At 41.3% G+C, this 15,442-nt stretch overlaps 1 protein-coding gene across 9 annotated transcripts in view; it reads left to right on the plus strand.

Moving 5' to 3' along the window:
* LOC126334984 (ATP-binding cassette sub-family C member 4-like) overlaps nt 1-15,442 on the plus strand; it is a 302,418-nt gene that overhangs the window by 120,706 nt on the left and 166,270 nt on the right. For all 9 annotated transcript variants that reach the window (XM_049997791.1, XM_049997788.1, XM_049997787.1 and 6 more), the window contains one exon: nt 11,598-11,732. In XM_049997791.1, coding sequence (XP_049853748.1) covers nt 11,598-11,732 — 135 coding nt within the window. The remainder of the gene's footprint in view (nt 1-11,597; nt 11,733-15,442) is intronic.

The following is a 15,442-nucleotide window of genomic DNA, read 5'->3' on the forward strand; positions in this document are numbered from 1 at the left end:
CTTCTCCTTGGTCTGCCCCGACTCCTCCTACCCTCTACTGGTGAACCTCTGAGTCTCTTAGGTAACCTTGCTTCTCCCATGCGTGTAACATGACCCCACCATCTCAGCCTGTTCGCCGTGACTGCTACATCTATAGAGTTCATTCCCAGTTTTTCTTTGATTTCCTCATTGTGGACACCGTCCTGCTATTGTTCCCATCTACTAGTACCTGCAATGATCCTAGCTACTTTCATATGCGTAACCTCAACCTTGTTGATAAGGTAACCTGAATCCACCCAGCTTTCGCTCCCATACAACAAAGTTGGTCGAAAGATTAAACGGTGCACAGATAAATTATTCTTGGTACTGACTTCCTTCTTGCAGAACAGAGTAGATCGTAGCTGGGCGCTCACTGCATTAGCTTTGCTACACCTCGCTTCTAGTTCTTTCACTATGTTGCCATCCTGTGAGAATATGCATCCTAAGTACTTCAAAACCGTCCACCTGTTCTTTGTTCCTCCTATTTGGCACTCAATCCGTTTATATTTCTTTTCCACTGACATTACTTTCGTTTTGGAGATGCTAATCTTCATACCATAGTCCTTACATTTCTGATGTAGCTCTGAAATATTACTTTGCAAACTTTCAGTCGAATCTGCCATCACAACTAAGTCAACCGCATATGCAAGACTGCTTATTTTGTGTTCACATATCTTAACCTCACCCAGCCAGTCTATTGTTTTCAACATATGATCCATAAATATGAACAACACTGGAGACAGGTTGCAGCCTTGTCTTACCCCTGAAACTACTCTGAACCATGAACTCAATTTACCGTCAACTCTAACTGCTGCCTGACTATCCATGTAAAGACCTATAATTAATTGCAAAAGTTTGCTTCCTATTCCATAATCTCGAAGAACAGACAATAACTTACTCCTAGGAACCCAGTCATATGCCTTTTCTAGATCGGTAAAGCATAGATAAAATTCCCTGTTCCACTCATAACACTTCTCCATTATTTGCCGTAAGATAAAGATCTGGCCCTGACAACCTCTAAGAGGCCTAAACCCACACTGTTTTTCATCCAATTGGTCCTCAACTAATACTCGCACTTTCCTTTCAACAATGCCTGAGAAGATTTTACCCACAACGCTGATTAAAGAGATACCTCTGTAGTTGTTACAATCTTTTCTGTTTCCATGTTTAAAGATTGGTGTGATTACTGCTTTTGTCCAGTCTGATGGAACCTGTCCCGACTCCCAGGTCATTTCAATTATCCTGTGTAGCCATTTAAGACCTGACGTTCCATTGTATTTGATGAGTTCCGACTTAATTTCATCCATCCCAGCTGCTTTACTGCACTGCAATCTATTGACCATTTTCTCCATTTCCTCAAATGTGATCCTATTTCCATCATCATTCCTATCCCATTCTACCTCGAAATCTGAAACATTGCTGACCGCTTCTTCACCTACATTGAGCAACTCTTCAAAGTATTCCCTCCATCTGCCCAAGGCATCCACAGGATTCACCAGCAGTTTTCCTGACCTGTCCAAAATACTTGTCATTTCCTTCTTCCCTCCCTTTCGAAGACTGCTAATTACACTCCAGAATGGCTTTCCAGAAAGTTGACCCATAGTCTCCAACCTGTTTCCTAAGTCTTTCCAAGATTTCTTCTTGGATTCTGCAATTATCTGCTTGGTTTTGTTTCTTTCTTCAACATAACTTACTCTGTCTACCTGAGTTCTAATATGTAGCCATTTTTGATAGGCCTTCTTCATTTTACAGGCTGCCTTGACTGTGTCATTCCACCAAGCTGTTTGCTTCATCCTACTTTTACACACTACTGTTCCAAGACAATCTTTAGCCACTTCTAGTACTGTGCCCCTGTACCTTGTCCATTTATTTTCCAATTACTGTAATGGACTACATTCAACTAACTGGTACCTTTCTGAGATCACTGTTATGTACTTATGCCTGATTTACTTATCCTGAAGTTTCTCCACTATTATCCTCCTACATATGGACCTGACCTCCTGCACTTTCGGCCTCACAATCCCAATTTCACTGCAGATTAAATAATGATCAGTGTCATAAAAGAATCCCCTGAATACACGTGTGTCCCTCACAGCCTTCCTGAATTCCGGATCTGTTATTATATAGTTAATGACAGATCTGGTTCCCCTGCCTTCCCAAGTATACCGGTGAATGTTCTTATGTTTAAAAAAGGAGTTTGTGATTACTAAGCCCATACTGGCACAGAAATCCAAGAGTTGTTTCCCGTTCCTCTTGGCCTCCATATCCTCTCCAAATTTACCCATAACCTTTTCATACCTTTCTGTTCGATTTCCAATCCTGGCGTTAAAATCAACCATGAGCAGAACACTGTCCCTGTCCTTTACTCTATCATCATCATCATCATCATCATCATCACTGAGTGCCTCATAAAAACTATCCATCTTACCTTGATCTGTCCCTTCACAATGCGAATATACTGACACAGTCCTAATTTTCTTGCTAGACACTGTCAAATCTATCCACATCAGTCGTTCGTTTACATACCTTACTGCAAATACGCTGGGTTCCATTTCTTTCCTGATGTAAAGCCCTACACCCCATTGTGCTATTGCTGCTTTCACTCCTGACAGGTAGACCTTGTATTCTCCCACTTCCTCTTCTTTCTCACCCCTTATCCGAATGTCACCAACAGCTAAAATGTCCAGTCGCATCTTATTTGCAGCCTCTGCCAGCTCTACCTTCTTCCCAGAGTAGCCCCCATTGATATTAATGGCTCCCCATCTCATTACCATTTGTTTGCCAAGTCGTATCTTAGGAGTCCCTGGTTTGTCAGTTAGAGGTGGGACTCCGTCACCTCCAAAGGCCCGAGGCATTTTGCTCTGATTGTTGCCAGCATCATATTTAAAGTACCAGGGAAGCTGGTTGCTAGCCTCACTTGCCCCGAGTCCCATTGAGTTTTACCCCTAACGGCTAAGGGACTAACCGGAGGATTTGGTAGTCTTTGCCGTATGAGCACAGAGGTGACCACCACTCAGAATATGTCAGAGCTGCCCTGCCTTATTCCAAAGTAACTGGTATCCCGACTGCCGGGACCACTTACTTGGCCACTCATACGTTGCCCGTGGTTCATGAACTAGGACATGACTACAGTAACCCACACCATGAAAGAAAAATAAATCGGTCGTTTCTTGTAGGAAATTGAATGTAGTTTAATTTTGTACTGGTATACAGATTTGCTAGAAACTTTAGTTTTTAAAGTTATTTCAGAAAGACGTAAAAAAAGGACCTTCAAGCTCCTGCTCCACCCTACACGTTCTCACCCCACCGGACAGCGTTTTTAGTATGTTCGTGGCATACCCACCTACCACTGTACAAAAATTTGCGAGTACACGACTGCGTTTCTTTCGACTGGACATGGGGGGACAATCGTGTGCACCATGTGTTAGTGAATCGCGTCTTCTTAGTTATGTGTTGTCATATTTTACCTCTTTGTTAGTCACATTTTCTGAAGCCGCAGCTGAGAATAGCCTAAAGTTTACCTAGCCGACCCTGGGACACCACGTACAAACTACTTGATTGCCCTGTGTGGCAAATCAACTGTCATTAAGTTGCCTCTCGTGTTCGATCAGTCTGGCTCATCTCCGTGTGCCTCAAGCTTCATTGTAGCGTGTTAAGCTGTACGAACTGGTCAGTATTCCAATCCAGAGGAAAATTTTCTTACATTTTCATTGTTTCTACATTTCTTTTTTTTTTTTTTTTGGCCCTGTTTAATTTGTATTGAAGAGAGGCATCAAGGGATCACCAATTCAGTATTGGAGGGAGCGTGGAGGGTAGAGGGAGACAGAGATGAATACACTAAAAAGATTCACAAGGATGTAGGCTGCTGTAGGTACTGGGAGATGAAGCAGCTTGCACAGGATTGGGTAGTATGGAGAGCTGCATCAAACCAGTCTCAGGACTGAAGACCGCCACAACAACGAGATACCGCAATGCCTTCGCGCGCCTGTATGCTATGTAAAGTATGAACTAAATATAGATTTGTTTGATGACTACATCATTAATCATGATAAGCTGTGACTATTCATAAATGTTTGAAATAAGGAGGCCACCTTAATCCTCGTTTATATATTACTACCTATTTTAATAGCCTTTCAGCTTGTGTGTGTCACATAGCACATGTCTCCCTCCCCACCCCCTCCCCCCACCCACCCCTCTGGTCTGTCGACTATGTCGCCCCAATGGGAGAGCTAGGTGGTTCTCATCTCCACTGTGCTTATTCCCAGACAGTTAGTAGTGTTGTTGTTGTGGTCTTCAGTCCTGAGCCTGGCTTGATGCAGCTCTTCATGCTACTCTATCCTGTGCAAACTTCATCTCCCAGTACCTACTGCAACCTATATCCTTCTGAATTTGTAAAGTGTATTCATCTCTTGGTCTCCCTCTACGATTTTTACCCTCAACTTAATTGGTGATCCCTTGATGCCTCAGAACATCTACCAACCGATCCCTTCTTCTTGTCAAGTTGTGCCACAAACTTCTCTTCTATTCTCTTCTTGTCCAAACTATTATCGTCCATGTTTCACTTCCATACATGGCTACACTCCATACAAATACTTTCAGAAATGACTTCCTGACATTTAAATCCATACTCGATGTTAACAAACTTCTCTTCTTCAGAAACGCTTTTCTTGCCATTGCCAGTCTACTTTCTTTATCCTCTGTACTTCGACCATCTTCAGTTATTTTGCTCCCCAAATAGCAAAACTCCTTTACTACTTTGTGTCTCATTTCCTAATCTAATTCCCTCAGCATCACCCGACTTAATTCGACTACATTCCATTATCCTCGTTTTGCTTTTGTTGATGTTCATCTTACATCCTCCTTTCAAGACACTGTCCATTCCGTTCAACTGCTCTTCCAAGTCCTTTGCTGTCTCTGACAAAATTACAATGTCATCGGCGAACCTCAAAATTTTTATTTCTTCTCCATGGATTTGAATACCTACTCCGATCTTTTCTTTTGTTTCCTTTACTGCTTGATCAATATACAGATTGAATAACATTGAGGAGAGGCTACAACCCTGTCTCACTCTCTTCTCAACCACTGCTTCCCTTTCATGCCCCTCGACTGTTAAAACTGCCATCTGGTTTCTGTGCAAATTGTAAATAGCATTTCGCTCCCTGTATATTACCCCTGCCACCTTCAGAATTTGAAAGATTATCCCAGTCAGAATTGTCAAGAGCTTTCTCTAAGTCTACAAATGCTAGAAACGTAGGCTTGCCTTTCCTTAATCTAGCTTCTAAGATAAGTCGTAGGGTCAGTATTGCCTCACTTGTTCCCATATTTCTACGGAATCCAAACTGATCCTCGCCGAGGTCGGCTTCTACCAGTTTTTCCATCCGTCTGTACAGAATTCGCGTTAGTATTTTGCAGCCGTGACTCATTAAACTGACAGTTCGGTAATTTTCACATGTCCACGCCTGCTTTCTTTGGGATTGGAATTATTATATTCTTCGCCTCAGTGGTTAGACACTGGACTCGCGTTCGGAAGGACGACGGTTCAATCCCGCGTCCGGCCATCCTGATTTAGGTTTTCCATGATTTCCCTAAATCACTCTAGGCAAATGCCGGGCTGGTTCCGCTGAAAGGGCACGGCCGAATTCCTTCCCCATCCTTTCCTAATACGATGAGACCAATGACAACGCTGTCTGGTCTCCTTCCCCAAATCAACCAACCTATTATATTCTTCTTGAAGTCTGAAGGTATTTCGCAGTTTCTTCAGTTTTAATCTACAGGTCATAACCAATAGATTGTGGTCAGAATCCACATCTGCCCCTGGAAATGTCTTACAATTTAAAACATGGTTCCTAAATCTATCTCAAACCTGTCAGTATCTCCAGGCTTCTTGCATGTGTACAGCCTTCTTTTATGATTCTTGAACTAAGTGTTAGCTATGATTAAGTTATGGTCTGCGCAAAATTCTACCAGACGACTTCCTCTTTCATTTCTTAGCCCCAATCCATATTCACCTACTATGTTTCCTTCTCTCCCTTCTCTCCCTTTTCCTCCTCTCGAATACCAATCACCCATGACTATTAAATTTTCGTCTCCCTTCACTACCTGAAAAATTTCTTTTATCTCATAAATTTCATCAATTTTTTCGTCATCTGCGAAGAGCTAGTTGGCATATAAACTTGTACTACTGTTGTAGGCGTGGGCTTCATGTCTATCTTGGCCACAATAATGCTTTCACGATGTTTGTAGTAGCTTACCCGCAGTCCTTTCTTTTAATTCATTATTTAACCCACTCCTGCATTACCCCTATTGGATTTTGTATTTATAACCCTGTATTCACCTGACCAAAAGTCTTGTTCCTCCTGCCACCGAACTTCGCTAATTCCCACTATATCTAACTTCAACCTATCCATTTCCCCTTTTAAATTTTCTAGTCTACCTGCCCGATTAAGGGATCTGACATTCCACGCTCTGATCCGTAGAACTCCTGTTTTCTTTCTGCTGATAACTACGTCCTCCTGAGTAGTCCCCGCCCGGAGATACGAATGGCTGTATTTTCTCCTTGCTTTCAACCGTTCGCAGTACCAGCACAGCAAGGCCGTTTTGGTTAATGTTAAAAGGCTATATCAGTCAATCATCCAGACGGTTGTCCCCTGCAACTACTGAAAAGGCTGCTGTCCATCTTCAGGAACCATAAGTTTGTCTGGCCTCTCAACAGATGCCCCTCCGTTCTGGTTGCACCTACGGTACGGCTATCTGTGTCGCTGAGGCACGCAAGCCTCCCCAGCAACGGCAAGGTCTGTAGTTCAAGGGGGGGGGGGGGGGGAGGGAGGGAGGAGTTCGTATACGAACCAAATTTCACTGAAATCAGTTCAGTGGTCCAAGAGATGTGAAAATAAGTATCAACACAGACAAATCTTCATATAAAAACTTTAAAACTGTGTAACACTAAAAAAACCTGCGCCACGAAGGGATTATATCAGAACGGGACTGAAATCGGTAGATGTACATAATTCACATTAAAATAAAATTGGATGATTTATTCAAGAGAGTGAGCTTCAAAGTGAGCAAGACGGTAATGCGTTGGTTTACGTCCGGCTCTCATGCAAGCAGTTGCTTGGCTTGATAGAGCTGTTGGATGCCCTCCCGAGGGAGATCATGTCAAATTCTGTCAATTGGCACATTAGATCATCATATTGCTCCAAATGTTCTCAATCTGGGAGAGATCAGGTGACCTTGATGGCTAAGGTTGGATTTCGCTAGAGTGAAGATAAGCAGTTAAACGCTTGCCGTGTGCGGGCGGCCTTTATCTTTCCATGAAGGGATACAAAACTAGTCGTAGAACATAGTTGACGTATCTGAGCTGTAAGGGCGCCGAGGATTACTACCAAAGGGGTCCTGCTATGAAAGGAAATAGAACCGTAGACCATCATCCCCGGACGTCGGTCCTTACTGCGGGCGTCTCCAAGACACGTCTTCGCCTGTCATCGGGGCTCGGCAAATCGACGATACTCTGCGCCACATTCTGTTGCCCTTCGTGACAAGGCATCCTGAGTCTACAGTTAACAAAGATAATGCCCGTTCGCACACGGCGAGACTACCTACTGCTTATCTTCGTGCTTGCGAAGCCGTACCTTGGCCAGCAATGTCGCTGGATCTCTCCCCAATTGAGAACACGTATAGCATTGTGTGTAGGGTCTTCCAACCAGCTCGAAATTTTGACGATGTAAAGCAGCAACTGGACAGAATTTGGCTCGATATCCCTGAGAACATCATTCAACAAGTCTGTCGATCTCGAGTAACTGGTTGCGTAAGGACCAGAGGTGGACAAACGCGTTATTGACTTGCTCGGTTTGTGAAACTCTTTCTCTTGAAATAATCGCCCAGTTTTTCTGAAATTGTAATCATTTGTTTGTCGGTACATGTACTTCAGTTTACCGATTTCAGCCTCATTCGGATAATTCATTCCTGGTTAGTGTTTTTTCTCCTTCTTAATAATTTGTGGACATCACTTTCTATTTTAATTTTTTTTTAGCTCAAATTTGCGAAATGTTTGCTATGCTTTCTACAGATTATTTTGCCTGTACCTGCAATTACTTCAAACATTTTTCCTATGGCGTAATTTTTTATACCGACTGAGGTGACACAACAGTTATGGCACGAGGGCGTGATGAAAATTAATGCCTCCGATTTTTATACGAAAACTCCTAACGCTTTTTAAGTAAAACAAACGATCAGGTTTGTACATCTGTATTCTTCTTCGCTGCATACGTATTTCTGAAAAGTCGCCCTGGCGATCAGCACATTTTTCACAGACACTGGTTTGTTGATACCATCATTGTACAATGTTCAACTTTGTTGACGAAGCCACAACCTCAGTTGCCCATGCATCACTTCATCGCTATGTAAGTGAAGTCGTCGAACGTGTTCTTGAAGTTCGGAGATGGTGGCCAGGTAGGGACTGTACGTACTGAGGATGGGAGGTGGCAGCGAGTCCAAGTGGTCGGATTGTAGATCTCGTGTATGGTCTGGCATTGTCACGCTGAAGTATAGTGTGCTCTGTGTGAACGGACTCTTCGAATGCGGAACTCGATTACATCACGCTGTTTCTCACGCTCCGATGTAATTTGGTTGCACGCAGCCGTGCTACAAACAATTCAGACTTTTGGCGGCAGAGGCATGCACATATGTAGACGTAAAGATGTACAATGTTAACGTTTCTTTTTTATCTGAACCTTTGAGTTTTCACATAAAAATCTGAGCATTACTTTCAAGCACATCCTCGTACTTCTCGTGTTCGGAAAGAGCATGGTGCACATCTACGATTTGTCATTCAAATTTACGTTTATGTAACATCGATAGGTAGAACGCATTGTGCGTTCCTTTGAAAAAGTTGCCACCAATTTCCTTCCTTAGCCTTGCTCTATGCGACCATATGCTCTGTTAATGACTAAGGAGTCGTTAAGATGTGAATCCCTAAATTTCTTTTTAACTGACTACTGGCTACGGTTTCTTGGTTTGTGCAACGCTTCATAATGCTCAACGTTGGAGGTTATAAACGTAGACACTGGTCTCTGAACCATATCATCTCTGTAATAAGTACCTGTTGTGGAATTGAGAGAGATGTGCATAGTATCTTACGAAAGTATTAAGAGTGAAACCATAGCATAATGTATCATAGATGATGTGGACACTTGACATGAACAGAGGGACTTAAATTTGTCGTGCAATTCACTAAATATTCAGTTAATTAAAAAAATGTTCGAATCGTCGTTGTGGTTGATAGTTTCATTTTCAAATAATAGTTGGTCACGTATTGATCCAATAGCGCGTATTGTTGTTACTTATTGCTTATATAATTCATTTGTTCATTGTTTTGGGTTCCGTATCTCAACCGGAAAAATGGAACCGCTACCATAAGGGTTCCATTTTGTTGTCTCTGTCAGTCTACTTGCTAAAACCTGTTTTTCTCAGGAACGGATTGAGGTATCAAGTTAAAAGTTGTGCCAAATAGTAAAGTCGACGGTCCCTTCCTTTGGCGGTGTAAAGAAATTAAGCTTTTATTCGATGCGATCAAAAGACGCGGACATTTCCCCTATATTTTGATACTCGCTAACTCATTAAACAAAATCTATGGATAAACTATGTATATACCCAAGTAAATTTGTACTTGTACTTTTACTCTCACTTGTCCGGTTTTCTCCACGTAGATTAGATACCTTGCACCTATGTTGTACTCGTACATGCTGGTTACAGAGAGAAACAGCTTGATTTCCCTTTTGAGGATTGTGTAATTTCAGCAAACAATGTTGCAGGTCCAGTTGAGGCAGGAAGCGATAAGCGTTCCGTTAGCAGTGGCTACCGTTACGAAAGTTACGTAAACTACAAACATGCATCACTTGTGACGTTGACTAGCTATGCTGGAATGCGAAGGATTTAAATACCGGAGCACCAGGTTGGGTTTTGAATCGCGTAGGTTACGACCGTGCGCCTAATTATAGCAAGTGCTTGTCACAAACTGCTTTAGTTTCAAATAATGAAACGCACATCTCCAGCTGCTTCTTGCACGATTTATACGTTTTGTAGGGAAACCCGAAACAAGCAGCTTTAGAAGGCATAGTTCCACGTGTGTAAGTTCCACCCTAATTGCTATATTCCTTGTTCCAGTAAGTGTTAAGAATGTTAGAAAATGCCTGTACAAAATGGCCTGTATTCACACTATACCCACGTGGGCCAAGTTAAAAGAATTGTAGATGTTTATACTACTACGTAAACCGGTTATATATCGTTGTCATGGCTGGCATCACAATGTTATTAAATTGTCTGTAAGACATCGTACCTGTCAGCTATGAGTCAGGTTGGACAATTTCATCAAACAAGTGTGTTCCATGAGCCGCTTTCACACCCTACAGTTCAACATTCCGAAAGATAACTTGGGATTTCCGTGTCAAGAATTAAAAGGTATTACAGAGATCATTCAGTGTCTTAGATTAAGAGTATTTTGAATTTCAGTAGTTTTATGCTGTTGACCATCTCTTCATATTTTGACTTTTTAATCTTTCACAGATACTAAAAAATGCGCCCTGCTTTACATATTCTTACTCCTTTAGCACGTACAATTTTCCACTATGTTCTTCTAGCGTATAATTAACCTACCTTAGATCCCAAAGTACATACCCTGTTACTATGCTCTGTGTTGTGTATTTTCCATATACTATTCTTATTTAGTGAAGTTGAATCTTGTTAATCATACAATGGCAATGCAAAGTGACTTCATATTCCTAAGTATCATCTCGCACATGTTATATCACCCTAAGATTTGTTAATCCCATTCTACTCTTGATGTAACTACGTACTTCGTCGCTAATATGTCTCAAGTGTAGTACTGAAGAAACGGAACCAATGACCAACGGCTGTTGTACTTCACCTGTAGATAGTGTGTGTGGTGATTGATGAATTCTATACTGACCATGCATTTGTATTATTCAGAGCCTCTCTCTGTGTCACACTTTTTCATTTATGAAATTATCAGTAAACCGAGTTGGAATAGTGACTGCATTATTTTCAAATATAATAAAACGATCTAACAAAACCTCGGTGAAAGCCATTTTCGTACCTGAGAAAAAGTAACTATTGAATTATTACACAGCTATAAAACTAAACATTCTACTCAGAGGAATGAGCTGTCCGGCTGACAACAGGAAAAGTTTTCACAGATCAATAACTCATTGTATAATGTAAAGGATTTTTTGAATTATGGTAAGTAGTCAGTTGCAAAACTGTGTCTGTAGTGTCCATCCATGTAGGTGTGTGTGTGTGTGTGTGTGTGTGTGTGTGTGTGTGTGTGTGTGTGTGTGTGTTCAACTTCTGTGCAAATAACAAGTTGCACACTATCATCATGAATATGAACTATATAAGACAGAACTAATAAACTTATCATCGACTTTTCCTTCTTTTAAGTCTTATAAAGGTTAGGAAAAAATTCTGAGTGACTTTATCTTTAAATAGAGAACCACCCAAAGAGAATTATTGTGTAATTAACAATGTAGTGTTTACGATAATGCATTTTGTGTGACTTGTTTCAGATCTTGGGATAAGGAACTAACGAGGGCGAAGGAGAAAGGGAAGAAGCCAAACTTTGCAAGAGCGCTGTTCAGTGTGTTCTGGTTTATGGGTTCCTGGGTTGGTGTCTTCATGTTCATAGAACATGTTATTGTAAGGTATGTGATCCAGTTCGTTCAATTGTGATAATTACCCGGACATAATTCTCTTCTCATAGTTCATAGAAGTATACTGATTTTTGAGTATGATTTTCAATGTTTATTGCCAAAGCAACTTCAGATACTACACATGCAAATATACAAACAAGCTTAAACTCCTGTTTCAAGCTTAGGCTTAGTTTGGTTTGATTCAGAATAGCAGTTGTATTTAGATCAGTGTATTTGCATTTTGACCATACCGTTCTAAATCAGAAAACACAAAATGACAGCCATAAGCGGTAATTACCAAGTCTAGAAATTACTGTAAGGCTGTGGAACCGGCCCTCATCAAAAACTATAATAATGATATACGTTCAGCCAATATCGTTGCATTGGCAGTAACTTCATATGATCAGTGTAGCTCAGAATATTGTCACATAATGTTGTGCTTTGCAGGTTAGTAAGAGTACTTCACCGTAAGTACCATATCATAATGCTGAAGAAGTTGTTATCCACGATAGATTCTCTTCATTTGTAGAAATGAATCTCTTGGAATGTCTCAGGTTGATAAAATTGCTACAATGTGGTTTTTTCCCCGATCTTCGTTGATTGGCTGTTACTAGCTTTTCTAAGTGTCTCCATTATCTACTTCATCGAAAGGTCTGGAATTACATTACGAAGTAAGAACTGAGACAGAATAACAATCACGTGTGCCTATTATACTCCTAATTATACTCCTAATTCGGCCGAGCTGTCCTCAAATGATCATCTGTGGGACTATTTCGGTCTTCTCCGCTTCCTCAGTTTTGGGTTGTGTCCGGAATGTACCCTCGGTATCACACAGTGGTAACTGCTTGACGCAACTGACAGACATTGAACTGTTACGTTAACAAGAGTGAAAGCTTTAAAATGAACGTCACTAAATCGGTAACACGCGGTCGTTGGACACCATTTTCTGAAGTTATTTTGACGCTCCTAAGAAAATAAGTGTATGGTCAAAATAGTCAATAAACACAGATGTTCACATAAACCCTGCAAATAATTAGCGCTTAGTATATTATTTTGCGACTGTTGCCGCTTTTAATCATTGGGAACGCTTTCCACAAAGTTATCTCGCAATAGCAAAAGTCACACTTTTCAGTAATACTAAAGTATCTAGTGAGGCTAAATAAGCAATAAACAAAATGAGCAGTTTTCATGTATCTGGAACTAGCATAAAATTCGCCCTCTGGTCCGTCCTAGATAAAATGGACTCAGATTGGTGCTTTAGCTGGCAAGTCCAGCGGATCTCTTACTTCCTTTGAACCACAGAGCAATGATCCTGACTCATTTAAGGCAAGCGTTATCTTGCCAATACTGAAATGACGTACTCCAAACTATTGGCACGTTTCGACACCATCTGTATCGAACGACGTAGTCTCTCACCAAACACGCAAGAGCCACAAATCTTCACATCATTTCCGCTATTACACGAAACAAATAGATAATGTTCTCCAAGAAGTTAAGTCTACATGCGACTATTTGCGGCATATAATGTGCCGTAACTCCCACTGCAATAAACCAACCTGTGACGGCGTTGTTTGTATCCTACTAAGCGACGTCATACTCTCTTCGTAGGCCCTCGCTTCTGTATCAACAGACGAACGCTGCCCCGTGCAATGCACGGCAGAATGTATTTTGCCCCACTGCTGATTCCCCCTCCCCTTCTTCATCCACTAGGAAATGGAGACACTGAAAAATGATTGGCTGTATGTCTCTACTGACCATAATCCCGCTAATATTGTCCTTAGTCCTCATACTGTATGAGTACTGGAGCAGCAGAAGCGTTCAGCAGTTTCTCTCACTTGTTGATTTTGCAAAAAATCAACTTTTTTTCATCCAAGTTCTCCAATCTATTAACCCACGGACCATTTCGAACCAGTGGTAAGAAATCTAGCAGTACGCTTCTGAGTTGCTTCGTCTCCTTTGAAGTCCACATCGTGGTTTTCTAGGCCTTCAAGCAGTACTCAAGAATGACTCGCACAAAAATGTGCCGCTTCTACATTTGTGGCACAAATTGGGGAAAAGAATACATACTGTGTGATGTGTGCACAGCGGCCTTTACATCTGCTCACCTATGACTGGTTGTTGAAAATGGTGCAAAACGTTCTACAGGAACTTGGAAACATGCATTCAGTGTATGGTACAGCAGGCTAGCACAGGGAAATAAGGCATTACTAGCCAATTGAAGGCTCCTAGATGAAACATGCATTCAGTGTATGGTACAGCAGACTAGCACAGGAAAATAAGGCATTACTAGCCAATTGAAGGCTCCTAAATTCAAGCATCGGCCTTAATCTGAGGAACAAATTTCTGAGAATGTAAGTTTGCATCATAGCATTGGACGGAAGTGAATTACTGGCAGTGGGGAAACTTGAAAGAAGAGACTCAAAGTATCGAGATGTGGACTATAGGAAAATTCTGAAAACTAGGTGGACTGGTAAGAAAAAAATGAAGTTCTCAGCAGAATCGGCGAAGAGAGTGGAGCACGTTCAGAAGAAAGTACAAGGTGATAGGACATGTCCTAAGACTTCAGGAATAACTATGGTGATACTTTGCGGAACTGTAAAGGGTAAAAACTAAAGGGGAAGATGGAGATGGAATATATAAAACAAATAATTGAAGGAAATTGGTGAAACTTATACTCTTATATAAAGAGATTGTTACAGGGGAGGAATTCACGGCGAACAGCATGAAGACATTTAAATGACTGGTGGTCCAAAAGCTCTCCGAAAGTACACAGAAAACGTTTGGGACAGATGTCATTACAATTGGCAGAAATTAACACCATCGATAGATAAGTACTGGAAGCTAGGTCTTTCAAGCTACAGAAATGTGGCTAAAGTTCGCTCAGCAGATTTTGAAAAGGTGTTGCTCCACGTAGAGGGAAATTTATTCATAAACTCCGCTAAACTTCTCGTTGCGATGAACTCTTTGAAGACGACAGTGTGGAGTTTGATGGAGAAGCAATTACACTCTCATATACGTGGATAAGCAATGAGGCGAAATGATTCGAAGTCAGAGTTCAGTTCTGTCAGTGGATTACGTTGTAGATCATGTAGTGAAACTGGCGGCCGTCACTTAGAAAAGTAGGTATAAGGGTAAATTGTTATTCAATAAAACACAAATAATACTTTCGAAACATTATCTCGAGTTGCTCAGCTCAGAATCCTGTACAGTCTTATTGCATTGACGATATATGCTTGGAACTCGTACAAGTTTACCTTAATCTGATTAAAACACTAAGCAGGACCTGTAGCTTCTATTACACTAGGCGTGCCATCTTCTGCAGGAGTACCTGGTTAATCGTTGTCCTTATCCGTGCCCTCTGTAATTGCTTCCACGTGTCTGATACCGCAAAGTAGTTGTTCCCTAAGCTCGATACAGTCCACCAATTAACATTTCAGCGCAACCTGTAATTACTTCACTATCAGTGTTAGATGTTTCTCCTGTTGCCTTCCGTAAGTCTGATAAAAATTGCATGCGTAACACTGGAAATTACCGTAATTTGTACTTCCCAGTTTTTCCTCCCTTTCGTCTACCAAGCTGTCTGAAAACCTGTGATTAAATTTCGAAAACATACACCGCAAGCCAGATAATCTTTTGAGCTGCGAATGAGTCAGAGCAACTAGAAAACATCAGAAATGTACAGAATTACCGGTCGACATCGCTAAAGCCCGTCTTACAATGAA

The sequence above is a fragment of the Schistocerca gregaria genome, chromosome 2, assembly GCF_023897955.1.
Source record: "Schistocerca gregaria isolate iqSchGreg1 chromosome 2, iqSchGreg1.2, whole genome shotgun sequence".
NCBI lineage: Eukaryota > Metazoa > Arthropoda > Insecta > Orthoptera > Acrididae > Schistocerca > Schistocerca gregaria.